Source organism: Mastigoproctus giganteus, chromosome 9 (genome assembly GCF_048544385.1).
Source record: "Mastigoproctus giganteus isolate SK-2022 chromosome 9, ASM4854438v1, whole genome shotgun sequence".
NCBI lineage: Eukaryota > Metazoa > Arthropoda > Arachnida > Uropygi > Thelyphonidae > Mastigoproctus > Mastigoproctus giganteus.
In genome coordinates, this window is record NC_143583.1 from 124755446 (window position 1) to 124780850 (window position 25405).

Sequence of the window (25405 nt, forward strand, 5' to 3'; positions counted from 1 at the left end):
TAGGGATAAAGAATCCCTACTGGCCATTCAACCTTTGATAAGAAATAAAGTGCATGTTTTTTAGATTTATGTTTCAGGACCACGAACTCTGGGGAATACGATGATAATGCTGAGATGTTAGAAAATGTTTCACCAAGAGCATTAGCAATTGCAGTTGGCTCTACAATAGTGGATCCATTATACTCTAGGTTTGACGAAGACAGTGATGTATATTTTCAAGATTTTATCCTAGGCCACCTTAGTGCTAGTGGACTTAGTAATAGGTGACATAAAACAAATACATGATTCTGCTTGTCTCTGATGGCAAATGTAGTGTGCATTAGATCATGTACGTTTAAAAGCTATTAGACTGATCATGATAGGATATCATCGGAATACCACCCCCCCACCCCCAAGCTTTCTTTTGAGCTTTTTTTGCTGTTGCTCTGCATTCAGAATTCCACCATAGTTTGGGAAATAGTGGATACTGGGTAGATGTTTTTGGAATGGCGATTGCAGTTGCATGGACGATAACTTCTGTTATGCACGTAGCTGCATCACTGACAGGCTCCTGCCCGACTGTAGTGATGTCAAAATCATGAGGAGGTGACAAGGGGAGCATACAGAAAGATCAGTGGCACAAAAACGTATGAAAATTTATTTATGTTTTTTATACAATTGAAGATTTCAGTGAAGGGCAAACACATTTCACCATAATAACGTAAAAATCCCAGCTATCGGTATTTTCACAAATGCAATAACATAGAGTTTACTACCTGTTTATAATTGTTTGCAGTAACAGAAGAGCCTAATAAACCGGAAAGTGCAAATTGTTTTGGTCATGACTTCCACAAAAATGTGCTTTAGAAAAATATCACAAAGCTGCTCAAAATTGGTCCTTATAACATATGATAATGTTGAAAGTGGAGTGCATTTAATGATTCGAATTGGTAGCTAATACAATTTATATTATGAAAACAACCTTTAAGGGAGTTATATAGCAAAAATTTCAACTTCCAAGGTTGTGGAATGAATTACCAAAAAAACAATGTGTTATTAGGTTCACATTACGATATTTTTGTGATAATATCGTAAAGCACGGTACACCGTATTGTATAACTACAGGCGTGGTTTGAAATGCAGTATTTATGAATGTTTAACATTCATTTTTTGCAATTAATGTTCATATTTTCGATTTTGTTAATACCTGATACTTTGAAAAAAAAAAAAAAAAAAAAAAAACTCTTAAAGCAAAAACTTGTAAAGAGAGAATGGCCTGTATATAATTGGTTTGAGACTAAATATAATTATGCAGTCAAATATGAAGTTTTCTGAGCAATACAGACAGGCTACTAGAGCAGCTGATGGGTCCTTGTCAGTGATATACAGGAAACTTTGCTTGCAATGATAAGGAGGTGATTATCCCCTTGTATAAGGCAATGGTCAAGCCACACCTTTAACACTACTTTAATACACCTTTAATACATGTCTGGAAGGATGTAGAGCTGCTGGAATGAGTACAGAGAAGGGCAATGAGTTTGGTCAGGGGAACAAAGGGTTGCTCTTACCAAAAATGGCTTAAGTTCTGCAAATTACAGGGTCTGGAGATTAGTCACATGCAGGGTGATCTGATTGAGGTGTATAAGGCCTTGAATGGTTTGAGCAAGCTCAATGCTGATTCTTCCTCAGATTGTGCACCTGAGGGGGCATAAATTCAAATAGAGGAAAGACAGTTGTAGAATGGATATGTGGAAATTTGTCTTTAGCCAGCAGGTGGTTGATTGCTGAAACAAACTTCTATCTGTCATTGTGGAAGTTGACAGTCTACACAAATTCAAGGAAGAACTGGACAAACATTTGAAGCAAATCGATGGGTGAAATCGGAAGGCGTTTTTTTTTTTTTTTTTTTTTTTTTTGTGGCCGATACTGTATAAGTTTGCTTTTTTGCATCATATGCCTCTACTAATACTAATGATCACACAATGAATAGTCATATACCTTACATGTGGCATAACTAGGTATGTTTTTGGTTGTTATCATATATGATGAAGACACTAATCAAAATGAATTTCATTATAGCAAATCACTAAGATAAACACTGACATTCATGCAATCTAAACAAGGATTAATATTACCTAGCATTCTCAGAGGCTGTTGTCTGATGAGCTGCCATAGTGCTTGGCATTGCTGTATCTTACAGCTGTCTGCCTGGATGATGGTGGAGTGTTACTCACCACTCCTATACTGAAGAAAAGACATTCTTCTGAAACAAAAAAAAATTCTTAATAATCACAATACCCAGTCATTATAGGGCCTATTCCTATTCACATAGAATTACGAGACTTGCAGGTCTTTGTATTAAAACTATTTGTATATTGATATCAAATCATGGTAACAAAAGAATAATTGTAACAGAATAACTGTAATAATCCATCTATAAACCACTGGCACCTCACCATGATGGGTACTAAGTTACTTAGATGAGACCATGTTTCCGTATTCTAGCACAGTGTTTCCTGAACTTACAATAATCATGTACTCCTTTTGAGAGTTTAGTCTTACAGCGTACCCCTTCATGGCCAAAGATAATTTGTGGCATAGTTTGAATAATACTATTTTATCTAGATTATAGCAAATACAGTACAATATATGATTTTCATTTATTAATACATAATAAAAGTTATACATATATACTGTATATAGAAATAATAATAAAAAAAATGGAAGTAGTAATAAAAATCAACAAACATTCTGACAGACCAGTATACATAATGTATTCGTACCAGTCTGAAATTAAAATAAGCATGCAAGCTAGTGAAGAAAGCACATTTTTAATACCTACTATTTTGGTATTAAAAATTTCAGTAAAAAAAAATTGTTTATTGGATTAAAAAAACTATGATAAAGAAAAATAAAAAAATTCTGCCTTGTATCCTTTAAAACGCTTTCACCTACCCCTGGGGATACATGTACCAAACTTTGGGAAACACTATTCTAGTGAATAATAAAGACTGTTCATTCGTTGTTAGCCTTCTGTTAATTATATGTGTAAATCACTTAAATTACACATTTATATTAAAATAAACTGGACATGTGATATACCCAGGGGCTCACATCTGGTGAGTATTAACCCCAGGGGCTCACATCTGGTGAGTATGGGCTTGGCACACCCAGGGTATCCTGAGCTGGATATCATCATTCTTCTCTTTCTTGGTGATTCCTTTCTACTTCTGATTCCTCTCTCTCTCTCTCTCTCTCTCTCTCTCTCTCTCTCTCTCTCTCTCTCTCTCAGGGTAACTCTGGAATTTATTTTTTTTTGGCTGGTGCAGCATAAGCTTCAGACTTCCTTGCACCACATGGCTAATAATAACAATAACAGTATGGGCTTGGCACACCCAGGATCCTGAGCTGAATATCATCAGTCTTCTTTTCCTTGGTGATTCCCTTTTATTTCTCTCCCTCTCTCTTTGGGTAGTTCAGATTTTTTTTTTTTGGCTGGTGCAGCATAAGCCTTGGGTTTCCTTGGCTAGATAATAATAATAATAAAATAATTTCTAAAATATCATTAGCATTAGTTGAGGCATGTGATGCAAGAAAGCAGGCTTATACAGCATCACACACAAAAATAAAAAAAAAACATTCCCATTTCACCCATCCAGTCATTCCAAATGTTTGTCTAGTTCAGCCTTAAATTTATTTCAGCTATTAACTTCCACAACAACAGACGGAAGTTTGTTCCAGCAATCAACCAACCACTGGCTAAAGGCGAACTTCTGCACATCTATTCTACAACTGTGTTTCCTCAATTTTAATCTATGCCCACTCAGATTCTTAATCTGAGCAAGGGGAAGTATCCCATCAGCACTGAGACAGCTCAAACTATTCAAAGCCTTATTATACATCTCAATCAGATCACCTTGCAGGTGCCTAGTCTCAAGATGCTGCAACTTGCAGAACTTAAGCCTCTCTTGGAAAGAGCACCCATTTGTTCCTCTCACCAATCTTGTGACCATTGCTTTATACACAGGGATAATCACCTTGTCTCTGCTGGCAAAATTCCCATATATCATTGGTAAAATGTTCACCAGCTGAAGACAGCACTGACAGAGTAATGGATGATGTTACTGCAAGAACTTATCAACAACATTGTTCTAAGTATGGACAGGTGGTGCAAAGCCTGCATCGACATTAGGGGTGGCCATATCTCCTACTGAGGACCACCTCTTTCCTTTGTTCCATCTTTGGCAGTGATGCATCTGTATCATGGCAGCTTGGTTTGGTTTGGATTTTATTGGGACATTAGCAACTAAGGCTATAATGCGCCAAGACCAGATAATGGCAGCCACCACTATGTTGCCATTTTTGAATAAAGTCCCTCTGTACCATTTTATTTCCATTGTTGTGTCGGTGTTGTTTCCTTCATCATTTCTGTACCTCATGAGATTCCTTTGGTATAATTTTCCCATATCCAGGCCACTCCTATGAGAAGCTACCGTGAAAACCTAACTGGTCCTTAAATAAAAAACAAAAACATTCTTGTTTACACTCCAGCACGATCACCAGGTCAGTGGAGTTTACAATAAATCAATCGATACAAATTGCTAATCGGATTTAGCAGTCACGGGTTTGAACCCCAGTCTACTCAAAGAGCATGTGATACTGACTTGCACTCCTGACCACTCGGCTACATCCAGTGTATATCTAGAGTGTGTGCATCTAAATGGCATAAAATATGTTTAGAAAGCAGAGAATGTGGAAGACAATGAATGACTAGGCTGTCCCGTATCCATGAAAACTGATGAAAATGTGGAAGTGTAAGGACAATGATTAGAAGTGTCTTTGTTTAAGCATTAGAAAGGTTTGCATCAGAACTCAATATGGAAAAAGAAACAGTAAGAAATTAAGTGAAAATTTATACATCAGAAAAGCATGCCAAGGTGGTGCCAAAAAATTTTGAATGAAATTTCATTCAAAATTCAAAAGGTGTATTAAAGTAGCGTTTGAATGAAGGTCAAAAAATGAGAAGACTCCAAGTTCCTGAAGAAGTTTTGAAAAAAAAAAAAAAAAAAACTCAGACATTCTGAGTATTGCAATTACTTGCGATGAAAGTCTGCTGTTCCAGTATGACCGAGGATTTAGATTAGATTATGATTTTATTGGTGCATTAGCATCTAAGGCTATTATGTGCCAGGATAAAATTATATCAGTTCAAAAATAAATTCTGGTAACTTTTGAAAAAAGGTTACCTCATCCCAAATCATATAATGGTAAAAAGCAGTATATGCATTAAAATATATATATATATATTTCAGGAATTTATATACATTTATAGAAATTAATATGGTGTAAAAATTTAAATACAGCAGACACATTGTCACTGTCGGATAAAACCTGACTGAGGGTATATGGCTCAGTCAGATGGTTAAAAGCGATCAAACATATATTACTAAAATGTGGACAGTCAATTAAAATGTGTCTAATTGATAAAATTGTGTCACAGGACTTGCACATAGGAGGATAATCAGCCCTCAGCAAATACGAATGTGTCAAATGAGTATGTCCTACGTGGGTCCGGGCAAGAACAACTTCCTTCTTACGATTCCTGCGCAATGCCACGATTCAATTACAGGCTTTATATGATATAATTTGTTTGTAGTCTTGTCTATTCCACAAATCCTGCCATTGGGAGTGTATCTTCTGGTGTATTATTTCCTGTAATCTGTATAGGGGACTGACAGGCAGCGATTACTATTGGGAATTTCTGATTTGGCTGCAGTGTCAGCCAAATAATTTCCTCTAATCCTAATGTGGCTGGGAATCCAGCAGAAGCAGATATCGTATTCACATTCATGGAGAGAGTGAATCTTCTGCTGAATGAAAGACAGAACTGGATGAGGATTATATCTCACAGTTATTAAAGCCTGCAACATGCTGAGAGAGTCAGAATATAAAATGAACTGTTGGTATTGGTATTTACTAATGTGATCCAAGGCTAACTCTGTAGCGTGCAGCTCTGCAGTAAATATGCTGAATTCAGAGAGAATCTGCTCCGATGTAGTGGTGTCTGTAAAGACAGCAGCAGATCCAACATATGATTCCGAATTCGAGCAGTCTGTGTAAACTGGCGCAAAGTCAGATTGTTCAGCTCAGTGTGCTGAATAAAGCTGCAGGTAGACAGATGATGGAGTGTCTGACTTTGCCCAGTTTTTAAGGGACAAGACACATGCTGGAACGTGAGCATGCCAGGGTAGAAGGGGTTGCTTTGGTGTTTGGGCAACCTTGTCTACCTTGATTTTAAGTTCTTTGAGTAGCCCTTGGAGACGAATACCAAAAGGACGATTGGCAGTCTTATGGGTGTTGTACAAATTTTCCCATCGTGGCTCTTTTACAAATGGCCACATAAGATGGTCTGGCAGGGATTTCAGTTTTAAAGCATACTTTAGAGACAACTGTTTAAGTCGAACCGATAACAGTGGTTCATTTGCTTCGACATATAAGCTCTGGAGAGGAGATGTTCGATATGCTCCAATAGCGATATGGAGAGCCTGATGATGGACAGGATCCAGCCATTGAAGTACACTGTCTCTGGCTGAATTGTATACCAGGGACCCGTAATCTAGTCTCGATCGTACAAGCGCATGGTAAATGCATAGTAGGGTGCATCAGTCTGCACCCCAAGATGTAGAGGAGAGAGAGCGAAGAATATTCAATAATGAGCTTCGTACAATAAAGCACTTTGTACGGAGTTGACGGATGTGATATAGAAAGGTCAGCTTTTTATCAAATACGAGTCCCAAGAATTTTGTGTCTGCCACTACTGGAATAGCATTTTGTTCAAGCCTTAATTCAGGTTCATAATGAAGATTACACTTACGACAAAAGTGTAAGCAAACGGTCTTCTGCAGCGAGAACTTGAATCCATTAGACAGTGCCCAGGAATTTAAGCGATCAATGGCTTTTTGCAGTTGTCTTTCAATAACACTCATGTTGCATGACTGACAAAATATGCTAAAGTCATCAAAGTTTACAATTGGAGGAAGTTGGCACTGTTTACAGTTGGAGGAAGTTGTTCTGTGATGGAATTTACTTTGATGGCGAAAAGCGTGACAGTTAATACTGATCCTTGTGCATCAGTATTAAGTGTCATCCAGGAACTAAAGACAGTCAATGCAATGGAAGATAAAATAATCACAAAGCCAAAAAACAGCAAGAATGTCAAAATCAAAAAGGAAAACCATGCTTCTTGTTTCCTTTGATATAAAAAGAATTATTATGGCTGAATATATCCCATCAGATCATGCTGTCAATCACACTACATTGAAGTTCTGAAAAGGGTGTGTGAAAAAATTCAAAGGAAGAGACCTGAATTGTGGAAGGTTGGCTGGATGCTCCATTAAAACAATGCTCCAGCACACAATGCCAGTTTATGGCAAAAAAAAAAAAAAAAAATCTGTGTGTGAACATGCATTGCATCCTACTCACTAGACCTAACCCCTCATGACTTTTTTCCTCTGCACTAAACTGAAAGGTGTACTTAAGGAATCCCATTTTGAGCCCATTGAAGACATAAAATAAATAAATAAATAAAAAGGAGGACGTGTTAAAAGGGCTTACCGAAGATGGCTTCCAGAAATGTATGGAACAGTTTGTGGAAACCCAAGCCAATTATTTTGAAGGGGATAACTTGTGAAGTACGAAAAATTTCATTATATTTATTTTATTGTAAGAGTTTCGTTATACAGTTGCCTCCTAAGTGGCAGGGGCAGTGAGTCTGGCTAAGTTCAAGCGGAACAGTATGACTATACTGTTTTATTGTATTATAGCCGGACCTTGTAGTAGCGCCTTCCACTGGAGGGGTTGATTGAGCAGCGGAGCCGACACCACACGTTTACCAATTTTTAATTATAATAATAAAAAAAAAACATGTTTGGGATTTTCATCAAAAAAAAAAAAAGCAATCCTGGTTAGTAAACAAAACAAAATGCATGAATTCCATTGAATGTATCATAAAATATTTTTCAATTATATAATTAAATGTGTTACCGATTATCAAATTATTTCCACGGGACTCCAGCAATCCTTAGCGAAGCCCGGCGACATAGCTCATATTCAATTCCACCATTTCAACAAAGCTATTTATAAACGTTATGAAAACATCTTGCAGATGGTTTTGGTCCTTTTGACTCTGATATAGCGCGTTTCTTGGTTACTTTTCTCGAGATTTCAGTTAATAGCAGAAAGCACGTTACTATAGTAACGGTCGAACCAAAGGTGCGTTTTGTTCAACAAATGGCAAAGTGGACTGATTCTAAGCATGTCATCAGGGCGGTGATCAGAGTCGTTTCGCCATTACTAATGCATGATTACAGCTTTCACTTGCATATTCATGCTAAATATATATATATATATATCTGTTTTCTACACAAACCTGAATAGAGAATGTTTTCCACCTTACTGAATTCTAAATTTATGCGCAAACAGTAAATACAGTGACTAATGAGAGCAAGCTAAAAACGATGACGGTATCATTATAAACTTGAGCGCAGTGGCTGAAACAGATTAATTGCAAAGCCAAGTTAAAACTTCTCTTTAAAACATACACACAAGAGTTCTAAATTATAAAGGGTGGGAGAGGAAGTCAAAACGATGAAATGCAGCAGCGCATCTTCTTGCACGTGCCAACAATACTGCAGCATGTAATCCCACCCCCATAACCACGAAAAAGTTCCACAAGTTTCTGGTTAATAATGCATATTAAAATCATTATATATAAGCCACCCTCACAATCCATTTACAGTTCTGTTGTTGTTATTTGCTTTTTAGGAGCATTAGCAACTAAGGCCATATTGCTCCGGGGATATGCGGTGGTCATTCCCTGACCTTTCCGCATCCTCCGTATTTGGCGGTCACGGGCTCGAACCCCGGTCTAATCAAGAAGCGTGTGCTATACACTGCTGCTCCTGCCCACCTGGCTACGGAGGCGCCTTACAGTTCTGGCTGAATATAGAAGTCATTTGTAGTGACACGTACCTGGTTGCGTAGGATATTAATATTATAAACAATGGCTACGGTTCATCAGACAGTACTGTATAACATTTTGAGCATTATGCCACGAAGGCTTCTAGTTATCTTTGTACAGAAGGTTTTTTTTTTTTTTAAATCTTATTTGTGATAAGACAGTAGGTAATAAGCTTCATTAGATCTGCTGGAAAGACGTCTTAAAGTTTATATATAAGTGGACCTAAGGTGTTGCTGCCAACTGTCCCAATTTCAGAAGGTCAGTCCGATTTACACGTGAATTCCGCGATCCACTTTTTGAGCGGGGCGGCAAACATATCGCTTTCAATTTCCATCGACGGACACATCATCCGTTAATTGGATAAAAATGTAAACAAATACACATTCTATGAATTCTAACGTCATAACGGAACGAAGCTCCAGTTTGGTGAAGACGCGTGGCGAAATGAAAGATATAGGCTGACTAATACGTTGGAAGATTAATCGTGAAACACAATGATTCTACTTGTACATATTAACTAAACTACTCTCCCGCCTAAAAGTTTGGAATCACAGCATATAGCAAAAGTTTTCATTACTATTTTTTTTTAATCAGCTATGACAATGTAGGATTTGATACAAAAAAAAAAATTCAAAATATTTTAAGAGTTTTTTTTTTTTTTTTTTTATTAAGGACTGAAAAATTTACAGCAAACAAATATTGAAATTATTAATATTAGCAACTATACTGATTTTTCATCAAAATATAATATCCTCCACAAGATTTTATCATGGCCTAACACAGACGTGGTATTCTGGTGATAAATTTTATAATAGAGTCCTGACAAACATCATTCCAAGCGATCTACAAGGTTCACTGTAAAATTTTGTGAAGATGGGCAGACTTCACACTATAATTTGCAATACCCTTTCCTGTTGTTCAGTTGCTAGAAAGCGCCTGCACAGCCTAGAGCTGTGCTACGGGTCACTGTCTTATTAAAATACAGGGGTTCCCGGTATCCGAGTCCCCGCAGTTACGAGGATTTGAAAATTAAAGAAGTACAGCTTTTTCCTCTTGAGAAAATTGGTCAGGCACTTGAATATATATATATATATACTTGAATATATATATATATATATTTTTTATTTTTTTTTTTTTGTGAGAACGACCTTCTTTTATAACCTAATAAAATAATTTTCCCATTTTTCAGTTCCTTCATCCATTTTTCGCTATGTAAAAGTACATAATAACCATTACTATATAATATCGGTATATCTACTCACCCTTCACAACAAGCTGCCCATGTATTGCACTACGTCGAATAAGTAACGCATCACTTGCAATACCAGGGTACCTTCCCACCCACCAATGAAAAGCCAACTAGCTTTGAAACGGTGCCGTCTGGGTGGTGGCGCTCACCGAGAACAATAGTCTTCTCTATTAGTGAAGCGTTACTTAATCGCGGTAGTGCAATACAGGGACAACTCGTTGTGAAGGATGAACACAATATGAGCTACGGATGAAATGATGCTTTTCACACTACTATCATAGTTTTCCTTTAAGAATTGTCTATATAGATATTAAATAATATCTACACCGATATTATATAGATATAGAATCTTAAAATATTATGCCTAGTTGCATTTAGTTTTATTTAAATAATAAACATTGCGAAAATTGGTCCCCGTTTTAAGTGGAATATTCTGGAACCAATTATCCTCGGATAACGAGGATCCCCTGTACAAAATTTCTTCCACAAAGTCGAAGTCCAGAGCATATTGCATTATGTTCAAGAATGTATTTATAACCTTATTTCGAGGGAGGTGAACTGCACCCGGGAATAAACGTTCAAGGGGCGCCTGAAAACCTAGTGCTTGTCTACTCCAAAATTTATTGTATAAATTAACCCCTACCACTGTCACTGTTGTGTGTAGTATTGCATCAGCCAGTCATGTAACCAATCACTGCCTGCAATAAAGACATTTAACCCTTCAATACTAGCGCGAGGTCCAGGCGAACTCCAGCTTTTTTTACATGGCTGTACTCAGTCAGTGGCGTACCCAGGTTTTTCCTTGACGGGGAGTGGGGGTGACACAAAATAGGCGTCATACAAAGGTCAAGGGATTATTTCCGAGCCATTTCACATCAACAACGCTTTTTTAAGACCACACGTTTTTAATGCGTTTTCAAGAGCGCATCAATTTAAGTTGTAATATATATAATGTTGCTTAAGCTTTAGTTAAGGCTAACAAAATGCAAGCTTATGTCTGTTTGAGAAATTTACCTGTTGTTACATGCAACACCAAAAAAAAAAAAAAAAAAAATCCTTGGCTCACAAAACGGATATAATATGTTATGCAGTTGAATAAATCGGTAGTTAGAAGTTACAATCTTGAGTCTTAGAGAAATTTCTTGCGTCTTGGTTTCATTGTCGCGAAATGATCTATCACGTTGCTGTAGTCAACCTTGCTTATCACGTTGCTGTAGTCAACCTTGCTTATCACGTTGCTGTAGTCAACCTTAATTCCTTTTCAATGGAAAGGATCGCTAGTCCTGAGAGTCTGTCTTCTGTCATAGTAAAGCGTAAGTAATTCTTAATCAGTTTTACTACGGCTAACAGATCTTTCTGCAGAAGCGGTGCTTACGGGTATGGCGTAAAATATTTGATATAGTGTGGTTACATTTGGATAACTTGAGAGCAAATCATTGGTAGTCATAAATTTCAACACTGCCGTGATGGTAAGTTCTTCAAAATTTGTTTCACTACTCATCAGGGCTCTAAAGGAAAAATATTCCTGAATAATTTTACTTTGGTCATCAAGGACATTGGCATATTCCTTTGCTGAAAATTCTAACCTGCTGACATTACCCTTATCATCAAAATGCTTGGGATCCAGTACACTAAAGTTTGAAGGCCACATCAAGGAAATTTTTGAACCTCCCCTGTGTACTGCTGATTACTGTATCCAAAGACACCAAGTAAAATTCTACTATAAATCGTTTTCTACTATCAGATATTCTGTTGTCTTCTGCAATTTCATAACGGAATCTCTTTCGTCCTCTTTAGAATTTGCATGTGGAAGCTATCTCACACTTTGAACTAAGTTCGCTGGCTTCCTGCTCAATTTCCTTAAAATTACTTTCGTCATTATTTCGCATGGCTTTTAAACCATTGTCAAATACCTTAATTAGGTGAAAGGCTGTCTGTTTGCTTTCTGAAAATAGTTGGATGAAATAAGCGCCTTGTTTAAGAGACCTTTCCACACCATAAGAAAAATCACAAATTTATGTTTTAACTGTTGTAAGAATGCCTTTTGCCTCAGTAAGCTACTGTGGGGGTGCTGTTAATATCCCCATCTAACATTCGTTGCAGGGCAACAACAAAATCTGGTAAGCTTTGCACAACTCCCTCTGCCGCAGATTTCTTGTATGCCCATCTGGTATCAGATAGTTTCTTTAATGTTAATGCAAAGGACTAACTGGCTACGTTACTCCTCCCGAAGCACAGATAGACGAGGTAAACTTCCAGAAAAATAAGTGTAGTGTACAAGCTTTCTAGAATTCCAAACTACAACCGACTTCACGTGAACATTGCAATTTACTGAAAGATGAGATTTAAATTATGAGCGCAGCAATGCGTATAAAGTGCATGAGGGGCAATTTCTTTTACTCTTGTTTGAAGACCTGATATTTGACCAGCCATGGTGCTGGCTCCATCATATGCCTGGCCATAACACATTATGATTGATAGATAGCCCTAACTCGTTTAAAGCAGTAAGAACACTAAATGAGTCTTCAGCACTTGCCCCAGGCAGTTCAAGAAATCGAACAAAGTACTCCACAATATCATCTGTTTCTGTCACATATCGAAATGATAAGGAAAACTGATCAGTCCTGCTAACATCAATGGTTGAGTCAACTATAACAGAAAAGTATTTGGCAACTTGGACTTCATTCACTATCAGTTTTGTGAGCTCAGCTGTCAGAGCGAGTATCAAATCATTTTGAATATTTGGGCTGAAATATGTTGCATTTCGTACACTTTGTAACATATACTGACTAAGTGATGTGTCATGCTCAGATAGTAGTTTGATGGGCTCTAAGGAATTCCCCTCGTTTGCACTTAGGAAACCTAAGCCTCTGTATTCGCGATGATCCCGAAATGCTAAGCCTTGTTTGGCCAAAAACAAAACTGCATCAATGATACTTGTTAAAATCAGTCTGTTCTTTTCTATTTCTATCTTTTCTGCTGTCATGAGATTGGCAAAGACAGTTTGAACACGGAATAAGCGAAATTTTGTTAGAAAGGAATCGTTTTCTGTGCATATCACTTCGTTCATGTTTTTCAATTGTGTGCTCCCTTGGAAAAAATTTTAAGGGGTAACCCAAAGGTTGGTTATCCAACCTATCTGAGTTTGTAAACAACCAGCAAAACATAGCATTGGCTCTTGATGAATACATAAGTCACTGCCTGGCACTTTCACGACAACTTTTCTCATGCTTTTTTTTGATACCACTGTGGTACGAAATGGCGACCAGCTGCATCCTTTGGAAAATTTTGTCTTTGAGACTTGACTGGCAAGGATCTGCATTTAAAAGTGCTCGCACAAGAGAAACGGTGTGATTGGTTTATCACAAAAAAAAAAAAAAAAAAAAAAAAATGAGGGTCTGTGGGATGATCTAATTCAATATTAAATCAACCCCATTTATTGGAATATTTTTAAACAAAAGTTTAAATCAATTTTTGTGTGACATTTCAAAGAGTATATAAATACAGGCAGTCCTCTACTTACGAACTTTTTAGGGTTCAGTTCAAAGCTCGAGTAAATCTACATAACATCGAGGTAACTGATGAAGCGGCAAGGGCCGACGGCATTTCTGCTGAGGATTATCAGCCACGACAGATATTCAATGTGGACAAAACAGAGCTCTTTGGAAAAAGATGACAGACTTTCAACTTACGAACAGGGGCGGCTCGTCGTTGGCACTGTGGAACTGCAGCGCCCCCAACTTTTCAAATCTAAATACTGTACTGTATACAGTCAACGGGATTATATGAAAATTTATGAAGAACAATGCAATGCAATGAATATTTTTTATTAATACGTGCCGCATATAGTATACTCGTCCTCTATTTCTAATAATCAAAAAATAAAACAAAATAAAATAAATAAAGAATTCCTTTATTTAATACAAGTATTAAACAGAGTCAGGGCCATCCAGGCCCAACAATAACCTAAAACAGAGGTTTCCAAACTTTCTCGGTTCACGGCGCCCTTATTGTCCCTGTAATTTTTTTTTTACGGCACCCTAGGCCAAAAGGAATACCTAACAGTGATTTTCGACTTTTAATATATACCTATATAATAATTTTATTCTTTATATAGAGGTACTAAATAAAGATCACCACAACATTAAAAAGATACGGTACAATGGATACTGTACATCTTTTTAAAATGAAATAAATGTATAAATTTAAAAATAATAATAACTTTAAGTAACTTAAACCGAAATTACACGGCACCCCAAGAATTTTGTTGTGGCACCCTAGTGTGCCACGGAACCCCGGTTGAAAACTACTGACCTAAGACCTTTAGTTGATGGGAAAACAACTACAGTATTTCCAATAATCATTTCAAAAATAAACAAATAAAAACTGCGCTAGACGTAATGCAAACGTTTTACTGTCTGTAAAACGTTTGTAAGGGGGAGAATTTGCCTCCCCCTGCACCCCCACTGGCTGTACTTTCTTGGTCAAAAAATTTCCAGAAACACTTCACAGTGACTTTCTAGGATTTTTTTTATCCATGAAATTTACGCTTTCTTTTCAGCATGAACATATCGTTGGAGTGCCTTAAAATCGGAACTTCCAACAACGACACTTAAACTTATTTGTGAAACGCAATGGGAATGTAGAATTGATGCCGTAAAAGTCCTTAAATTCAATCTTGATAAAATATATGATGCTCTATAGTCTATACAATATCTCAACACATTTCCCGTGATAATGATTCCAGAAATATTATTATTATTAAATCCGTTTATTAAAAATAGCAAATGTTTACTTTCACCCCTTATACACAGCCGACCGGCTAGAAGGGCTAGAAATAGATAATGCATCATCGAGGAATGACTAATAAATCGCAACTTTTCTGTAGTAACTATAATTGTTTTTTTCTTAAAGAAATACAAATTCCGTAGAAATTTTTCTTTGATTATTATGTAATTTAGTAATAATCGTGAAAGAAAAACAGAATCATAAATAAACGTTTGATCGTTTCCTTTAAATATGGATTGTCTAATAAATAATTTCTCGAATGCTTAGTGTCAGACAACGTTAACTACAAAATTGCATTTTTGTTTTGAGACAACTTTATTCAAATAACAATGCATTTCTCTAGTAGTTTACAAGTTAGCTTGGGCTATAAGCCCATTTTCGATTAACCATGAAAATGTCAAATTACTTTTACTTGCTTAATTACAAAAACGTTTACTACAAAATAATTTTGTTGTTAACGTTGTCTGACTCTAAAAGTCTAAACCCTCGATGTGTAATGTAGCTGCACGCAGACTTCAAGTAAGCGAAGTTACAGATTTTACACATGGGGCTCGGTAGCGTAGTGCCTTCGGCGGCAGCGCGCTTGCTGGCTGAAAACAACCTGGGTTCAAATCCCGCTGGACGAGTTTCCAGAGGTTTTTTTCTTTCAGTACCAAGTTAGTCGATCTTGGGCCGAGTCCTGTGAGGGGGGGTTTTTCCCCCCTCACCAACCAAAATCGACCGATGTACACACACAAATACATACCCGAACACCCCCATTCACTCTCTCATTTATACAATAATGATTTATCTCCTTAATTAGATTAAATTCAGAAAATTAAACTTTAATATCACTGCAGGGAGGTGAAAACATCGCCAACATGTAGCTGAATATGTACGTGGCGATGTTTTCAGCTACATGTTGGCGATGTTTTCACCTCCCTGCAGTGATATTAAAATTTTATGTACATATTCAGATGTTAGTGATAATATAACATTTTCTCCTTAATTAACCCGCCTTGGAGCTTAATAAATTCAAAGCCCATTTTTTTTTTTTTTAACTGCAGCCATGATTGGTGCATTTCACTATGGGCATTCACTTCATAGAATACTTCAACATTCACTTCATAGATGGAGCCACAGGAAGATATTAACTGTTAAACAAACAGTTGTCTAAGTTGATAAGGAATTTTTTTCTAATTAAGATTTTGCAATTTAACTGATCAACAGTTTGCGCAATCATGTCCTTTGTTCCGAAAAAAAAAAAAATAAAAATAATAATAAAACTCTGCTACCAATTGTGAAATTCTCTACTAGCACTGTCTACCTTAAAAGAAAGAACTAATCATTAGGATTCCATCACAGCTCACTATATGTCCCCACATTGTGCACTTGAGCTCATACACTCATTGCCATTCGATATGTTTAATATGTTCAGAACTCATCATTTTATCGTTATCAACTTCGAGTTTATTTGGTTGTCGTTTTGAGGTTATTTAAGGATTTAGGACTAGGTTACAGTCAAAATGATACTCTGACTCATTGTATTGAGCGCACCTTGCAGCATTTCAGTACCCACCTTTTCATGTTTCTGCAAATGTATTCAGGGTGGTTTTGAAAGGCCGATCCTGAATACCTTTACACATATACTGATGAGCCAAAACACTATGCCCACCTACCTAATATGACGTTGTTCCTCCACGTGCTCATACCCACCGAGGCATGAATGCTACAAAGATTTCTAAATGTGGCATCTGGTATCAACACGTAAACAGCAGATCCTTTAATGCCTATAAGGTCTGTGGTTGAGATGCTGCAGATCGGAGTTGCTGTTCCAACACAAACCACAGATGCTCGATGGGATTGATGTCTGGGGAATTTGGAGGCCAGGCCAATACCTGGAAGTCTTCCTCATGTTCCACGAACTGTCTCGAACAATCCGGGCAGTGTGGCATGGCGCATTATCCTGCTGAAAGATGGCACCAACAGGGGGGGGAAGACCGTTGCCATGAAAGGGTGTACCTGGTCAGCAATGTTTAGGTAGGTGGTAGACACCAGAATGCCCAGCACATGGATGAGTGGACCCAGGGTATCCCAGCAGAACATCGCCCAAAGCATGCCACCAGCTTGCTTTCAGCCCATGGTGCATCCAGGTGCCATCACTCCCCAGGTAAGTGATGCACATGTACCCGGCTGTCCACATGGTGCAACAGGAAACACTGGAACAAACAACCTTCTTCCAATCACTCAAGGTCCAGTTTCGATGCTTGCGTGCCCATTGTACTGTACGCACTGTCACCAGTGAAACATGGTTAGAATGGGCACTCTGAGCGGCCTGCAGGTATGCAGCCCCATTTTCAACAGGGTTCGATGTACTGTGTGTTGTGACACATTACTCCCATCCATCATCACCATTCCAATTCCGTTTTCCTGTCACAGTTGCCCTTCTCTGTTGCCACATACCATCCAGGAGAGCCTTTGCCCACCTCGAGCATCGATGAGCCATGGTCATCCAATACCTCACTGGCGGTTCGTGGGTTCCCCCTCCTCGGACCACTTTCAGTAGGTAATAACTACGGCTGATTGAGCATCTCACCAGGCATGCCATTTCGGATATGCTCTGACCCAGTTGTCTGGCCATTACAATTTGGCCTTTGTCAAACTCGCTTAAGTCCACTGCCTTTCCAAACACTGATTAATGGAGCTCAGTATCAGGTGTTTTTTATACCGTGTCCTGGCCCACACACGTGCCATAGTTCACCTGCAACTGCAGGTGAACTATGGCGCTCTCTGGTCATAATGTTTTTGCCCATCGGTGTATATATTAATGCTACATGGGTACTACATTTCTTTAGGACAGCTAGAGAAAAACTCTAGCTACCAACTGCGAAATTTTCACAATGGGTACAGCTAGCTGTAGCCATTGCGTACGATAGGCCTAACCAATCTGGTCTCAAATTGAAAATATTTCTTCCTAGGTGTGCAGAAACATGGGAAAATATAAAAATTCCGAATAGTTTTATTTTACAGAACGGGCCAATTTTCTCTACTAGCGCTGCCTACCTTAAAAGAAAGAATAGTTTTATTTTACAGAAATAAGAAAGGATTCGACACGTACTGGCTTACCTGCTCATGACAAAACACGGACTACATTTCTTTAGGACAGCTAGAGAAAAGCTCTGCTACCAATTATGAAATTTTCTCAATGGGAACAGCTAGTATTTATTTGCTCTTTAACGGAACATTATCGGATATTAAGTGCAGGAATTCATTTAAATTGGCAAGTATTTAGCTAGTGAGGACTTAGTAATAGTATTTGCCATATAGACTTTGGCCACATGGTACTAAAATTAAGGATTTTTTAAAAATCCTTAATTTAAAAATAAAAAAAAAAGTTTTTTTTTGGGTGGGGGGGCTTTGGGCTGACGGAAGGTAGACGTACGATTAACCGCAGACCTAGCCTTTTATTATAGTGTGCTGGTAGCAGCCCCACCCAATCCAAGCCCCTGGCGTAAATACACTCATGCTCTCCAGAAAAATACTAATGAAGTTGGTATTCTCATTCCAACAGTAGTATTAAAAGCAAAACCCCACATACTTTTTCTGACAGAATCTCATTTATCGGTTGGTTCAACCACTGCTCATGTCAGTTATCTGAATTATTCCCTATATGACTCCTTTAGCTTCAAAGGTAGTACTTGTGCTTATGGTCATTCTGATATTCCCTGTCAGATACTTAGTAATTTGGAACTCCTCTTTTCTAGCTTAAAATCTCTTTACACATTCTGCCAACTTCATCTGTTGCCTCTATCGTTCTCCCAACTCCACTAATCACTTGGAACTCTTTCACTTCCTCTGTTTGAAACTTGACTTTCTCTAGTCCAGCTTTCCTAACAGTGAGGTAATTTTCCTTGGTCATATTAATGGTCATTTCCTTGGTCATACAAACTACAGCTGACTTCCGTTTTCCTGTCACACTGAGCCAATTGGTCGAGATGCTGGCTTTTGCAATTACTAATGCCCTCACACAATTGTTCATTTACTTACTAGACAATCCTAACCATGCAACGAACACACTTGATCTTTTTCGCACAAACAACCCCTCTAAATACACAGTCGAGGTGAGTGGTCCTTTAAGCACCACAGATCACAACTTATCGGTGATCTCTTCTCCAATGGAGCCTTTCTGGCATGGCCATTCTCAATCTCCTGTTTTTGCCACTGCAAGAATGCAAAATGGGATGATCTGCAAGATTTCTTTTCTTTTCCTTGGTCGGATTACTGTTTCAAAACTACTGATTTCAATTTTGCACAGACTGTGTCAGTGAAATTATTTTTGTACGGATGGAAACCTTTATTCCACACCACCTTAAAATCTCGTCCTTTATCTAAACCTTGGTTTTCCAATAAATGTGCTAAGGATGTTCAAGATAAGATTTCTGTATATTGTAAGTGGCTTTTTTCCCAATCTTCAGTGTCATTTTCTGCCTACACCAAAGTTCGCAACAATTGTATAGCAGTTATTAATCAGTCCAAACTAGATTTCGAACAGGCTAAGAGTAGAAAACTTGCTTCTTGTCCAAATGGCAGCCCAGCATTGTGGTCTGTTGCCAACGTTATTGGCCGCAACTTTTGCCCATCTGTTCCTACCTCTGTCCAAACCAGACGGTTCTATTGCCGCTTCAGCCAATGATAAGGCTTATCTGCTAGCATCCTATTTTTCTTCCAACTCATGTAGTAACCCTAGAACTCCTCCCCAGGGGGGCAAAATTGCCTGCGACTTTTAATTCTGTCTGTATCTCCTAAAGTTTTCATTGAAAAATCTCTAAAATAAGTGTAATTGTCATTTAAGGTATGTATTTCATTGTAGTATAACTGCGTTACTTTTTTTCAGAAAAACAGGTAGAGTTTTTGTCCCCCACCCCTTGGGATTAGACGTTACCGATTTTTATTTGATACTGCTACTTACACACACAATAAATAAATTTACGTTTTGCTAAACGGATTACCCCAGCAGTCGGCCTAGTGAAATTAGACAAAATTAGAAATCACTAGTGATCTGTACGGCGATGCATCTGAAAGTGAAAATGAAATAAACGTGGCAGAAAGTGAGATAGAATCACAAGACTCATTTGATGACGAAGACTGCTTATCAAATGCAACATGAAAGTGTTTTGACTGCAAAATACAGCACAGTTGTACCAAGAGCAAATTGTAGAGAGGTTTGACAAACGAAGGTAAAACCAACAATGTGTTAGACGCCTTCGAAACGTTTTTGCCAATAGAAATTATAGATACGATTGTTCGGTTTACTAATGGTGGAGCAGAGAGAAAAGGTGTTGAGAAAACTAATGCTACTAAGATGTATGCATTTCTAGGCATTCTGATACTAATAATCAATTCATTATTTATGGTCAAGTGTTTTTAGACAAAATATCTATATTGGTGCATTGAAATATTGAAAGCAAATACTGTACTCAACAATAAAGATAATTTTGTTTGCAACAACTTGTGCGCATTACAACACATCAAATCATAGAATAAATTATAGACCTTACTATAATGTGTGTTGAAACATCACTACCTTGGCTGTCACTTCCCTTTGACGTCTTATTCCCAGAATTCCACTGTGTCCCGATTTCGAGATTTTAAAATATGGTAACCGTATGAAGCACTTTTTTTTTTTTTTTTTAATGAAAAATGGACAAGCCATTCCACTAAACCATGAAACGAATTTTATTTCAGTCTTTGAGATTAAATCTAGTGATTAAATACGTATATAATTATTAATCATAATTAATAATTATTATTTAATTTCAAAGACAAATAAAATTTATTTTATTTTATAGAAGTATGTATACTCAATAGCAAATTTTAGGTGAAATATGTTTATTTAACCTTCTGAAAGCTGGGGGACTTGATATTTATGTATATTTTAAGGGGGGCAAGGTATAAAAGTTTAGAAACCTCCTAATTTAAGCTGAGGCGCATATAGGTAATTAATTTGTTGCGATATAAGCTGCTGATGGTAGCCCAGTGGACATACGCGTACTACAACGGAACGATTGCTACTATTTTATGATTTTAAATAATGGACTTCACATAGACTGATGTGCTCTGTTCCTTAGGATGAAAGAGAAATAATGAGAGGTACCTAAATGAAACAGCAATACTGAGATGAACAAGGAAAGGACAAAATTTATGGGCAACGCAACGCTGTCACCCCTCTCGCTAGTGGACGAATCCACCGCTTAGCAGGTATATAGGTACACTGCATTCATGTACACGGTAATTCAAATTCACTATGGATAAACGTCGTGAGTTAACTGATTTTGAAAGAGGGGATGATAGTGGGTGTCCGACGCATGGGTCGTTCTATCGCGGAGGTGGTACAGAAATTGCACTATCCTGTTCGACAGTATCAAGTGTAACGGGAATACGCCATTTCTGGAATAACATCTCATCGTGGACAGCACTGAAGAAAGGTGGTGGATGGAGGTGGCCGTCGAAGTCTGTATCGCATTATTTCAGCCAACCGGAGAGCGAGAGTAGCACAAATTACAGCAGACCAGAGTCCCATTGCTAACACCATGACACAGGACTGTACGCCACAACTGGTGTAAGAACATCGGCACTGGATTTGGATGATTGGAGACGGGTCTCCTGGTCCGATGAGTCCCATTTCCAGTTATTTAGAGCGGACGGGAGGGTGCGTATCTCGAGGAAACCGCATGAAGCTATGCATCCATCATGTCAACAAGGAACTGTTCAGGCAGGTGGACGGTCGGTAATGGCGTATTCAACTGGCACACGTTGGGACCTCTGGTATGTCTAGACACATCTTTTTTTTTTTTTTTTTTTGATTTGGTAGTTATTGGCGCATCGGCTTCTGTGGCCATATTGCACCTCCCAAGGTTTTTGCAGTACTTTGATCCAAGCCCGAGGCGGGAATCGAACCCGCGACCTTTGGATTGCCGGGCAGGTACTTTACCCACTCGGCTAGCCCGGTCGGCCCTAGACACATCTCTGAACGGTCCATGTTAATGTCCATTCTTGCAGACCATCTGCATTCCTTCATGGTCATCGTGCACACACACAGGGCAATGGACTCTTCCAGCAGGACTATGCGCCTCCCCACAGAGCCGTGGTCACTAGAACATGGTTCGAAGAGCATTCCGCAGATTTTACCACAATGCAATGGCCTCCCCGTTCCCCAGACATGAATCCTGTGGAGCATCTTTGGGATGCTGTGGAAAGATCCATCCACCCAGGAATGCGAAGGAATTATGGACAGCGGTGCGCAAGCATGGACGGAAATACTTGTGGAATGCTTTCGTGAACTAGTGGACTCAATGACTCGCCGTGTGACTGCCCTTATATAGGCGAAAGGTGGGCCTACCCATTTCTAGGTCGGTATTCCATGATTTCTGTACACTCCGTGTACTCAGTATTGCTTTTTGTGTTAGACTTCTCTCCTCATTTATAAACGAACAGTTTTATAAATTATACGAAGAAAATTCAGAAAAAAAAAAATATATTTTTTTTTTCGAATGAATATAGCAGCTTCGATAATTGATTAGTGCTTGTTGGGCAGAAGGCTTTATTTTATTTCATAAGTATTTGGTTTATACAGCATTGGTCTTCTTTCCACTTTAACTCTTCTAGTTTATATATTTCTTTAACAAATTATTTCAACACTGGCGCTGAAATATAACCCCGTTCTTACTCAATAACAAAAAGGTCAGATCTCGGAATGGCACTGCGATAATGGCATCAGTGTTCCGGTCTGTCATTACTAATGCATACTTCATTATAAACAATGAGATATTTTATTAACGAGCGTTCCGTTTCGTAAAATCTTGCAATTAGAGCACTGGAAAAGATGTTCTTATGTGAGTATAATTTTATGTCATACGGTGTGGGTCATGATGGTGGTCCAAATACGATGTCACATGATATTTCCATAAACAAGCTTCCAGTAGCCGTAATCTTATCTGATGACAGGAAATTTAAGAGCACTGTATCCTGACAACAGAAGAACGACTGGTCAGGCCATCCAAAAAGTGATACGAAGAAGAAGAACGCAGAATGTGTTCTGTAGCAAATGTGCTTCACTCGCTAGTTCACCGTGGCAGAAGGACCGCACTTAAATTGACAATTAGCCAGTCCTCACCTCAACGATTGCTGTGATACAGTGGAGCTTTTTTTTTTTTTTTTGGTATCGTATACAGGTAAGACAATCACTGGGAGTAATGCAATATGCAGGACGGTCGCCATTATTATGTCCGAATGCTTGCACTACAACAGGAGCCATCCTAAAGCTTAGAAGACCCAACTGTCAGTCAATGGGGGATACTCGAACCTCTCGCTGGGACTGAGAGGGATTCCTTTATTTGGATTTCGGTCCTTTTTAATAAGAGTGGGAATGTGGTGTACCTCACCCTCATCACAAGGACCGGCACCAACTACAAGGATAAAACTTTCACTGGAAATTTTTTGTTCTCTGGCAAGTCCTATATTTAGCTAAATCATTCAGTTCCCCGTTCTCAGCCTTTTTCATCTATGGCTAGGATTCAAAAGTTCTTGATTAAAGTTTCATCGTACAGGCTTGGTGTAATCTAAACCCTTTCATATGATAAGCCGCATGTAAATTTCTTTTCACTACGCTATTTATGAAGTTGCAATTGGCAATTACAAATTAAATGATGCTTATCATATTGAAAATTAATATACTTCCGTATATTTAAATAATAATACAGTTGCAACCTGCAAGATCATCTTCGCGCTGAGTTTAGAACTTCAATGTGAAATTGCCTTTGATTTTATATTACTAAACATAATCAGTGGATATGCATCGTACACATTATAATTAATGTTTCTGACTTGAATTACTATATATATATATATATATATATATATATATATATATTTTTTTTTTTTTTTTTTTTAGCGGCATTACACAGTGTTGTTCGTTGCCTACGCTTTTTAAGTGTGCATTTTCGAGACAAAAATTTAAAATTGTGCAATCAAGTCAACGTAGAGGAAATATACGGAGCGAGTGTGGAGAGAGAGAGAGATCTTGAGAAGATTACAATCCTGCAACTTCAAGGCCCACCATTAAACCGACAGCCAACACGAAATCCGCATAAGATCTAATACATACTCGCATGTCTTAATATATGTCAGATATGTCAAATAAAAAAAAAAAAAGAAAAAAAAAAAAAAAAAAGGTCAGTTTGCAAAATAAGGAAGCCGCAATTCATGCTTTAATAATGAATAAGGAAATCATTCCAACTGAGTATTTAAAACATATGCATTTAAAAAAATCTATCACACAGTTTTGTATTCAGGTATATACTTCTCAGCTTCGGAACCTGAATAACCAGTTTCAAGGTGACTATTTTTTCCTGTTTTACCTCCATGCTGTAAGGGTTCAGATGTGCAATGAACACTAGAAATCAGATAACATCATAGCACGCTTATGCCAAGTAATCACGCAAGAACATTTTTGTGAACCAGGTCTACAAGGCAGAATAAAAAAAAAAATAATAAAAATAATAATAAAAACATGCTTTTTAACGTGTAATGTGTGGGTAATAAAAATGAAAGAAATTTGACGTCATGGCAATGTGCTGATGGTTGCGGAAAACACGAAACCTAATTAATAATGGATATCATTTGCTGTTTTCCTTTATTTCTTTATTCATTATTATTATTTTTTAATAATTGGTTTAGGATTTTTTCTTTCATGTAGCGGCAACTAAAGCCACAATTCCTCAGAAAAGAACATACTCGTCCAGCATTGTGCAATTTTTCAGTAAACTATATGTGCGTGTTCTGAAGCAGACATGTCATTTTTTGAGGTAAAAAACAGAAAGTTCCGGATGGACCAGCTATACTAATAGTGACTCAACGAAAACCAGACTAGAGAGAAAACCCGTAAAAAAGAAGTACCGAGGAGTTACAGAGAGGATTACAATTAAAACAATTTACACATTTTCTGTTTAAAAATAAGCAGCAAAATCTTCGGGAACAAATCTGCCGTCCAGCAAACAGAAAATCGATCTCCGAACATAAGCAATTTACAGACAGTATACACAGAGCAATATGGCCTTAGTCGCTGATGCTCCTAAACCCCTACTACAACAACATTGTAGGGTTTATGTCAAGTACATAAACCCGACTCTTGTCTCCTCTTAGGGAACAGTGACTCTTATAGTCTAGTCCAGAGGTTCCCAAACTTTTCTGTCCTCAGTGTCTCGTCTTGGACGAGTGTTCCAGACAAATCCTTTCTGAAATTCTACAAAATAGATTTATGCTGATCACCTGACATTTTTGATTCATCGCTATCGCCTATCGCTAGTGGTTGATTGGTTGTTATAATGTTTTAG

The 25405-nt window shown here is 37.9% G+C and overlaps 1 protein-coding gene across 2 annotated transcripts in view; it reads right to left on the reverse strand.

Moving 5' to 3' along the window:
- Positions 1-25405, reverse strand: part of LOC150080704 (circadian locomoter output cycles protein kaput-like) — a 320717-nt gene that overhangs the window by 146381 nt on the left and 148931 nt on the right. For both annotated transcript variants that reach the window (XM_090381907.1, XM_090381906.1), the window contains exon 3: positions 2115-2242. Coding sequence is in view for 1 of the 2 variants with exons in the window: in XM_090381906.1 (XP_090238032.1) it covers positions 2115-2164 (50 nt within the window). In the remaining variant the exon portion in view is untranslated. The remainder of the gene's footprint in view (positions 1-2114; positions 2243-25405) is intronic.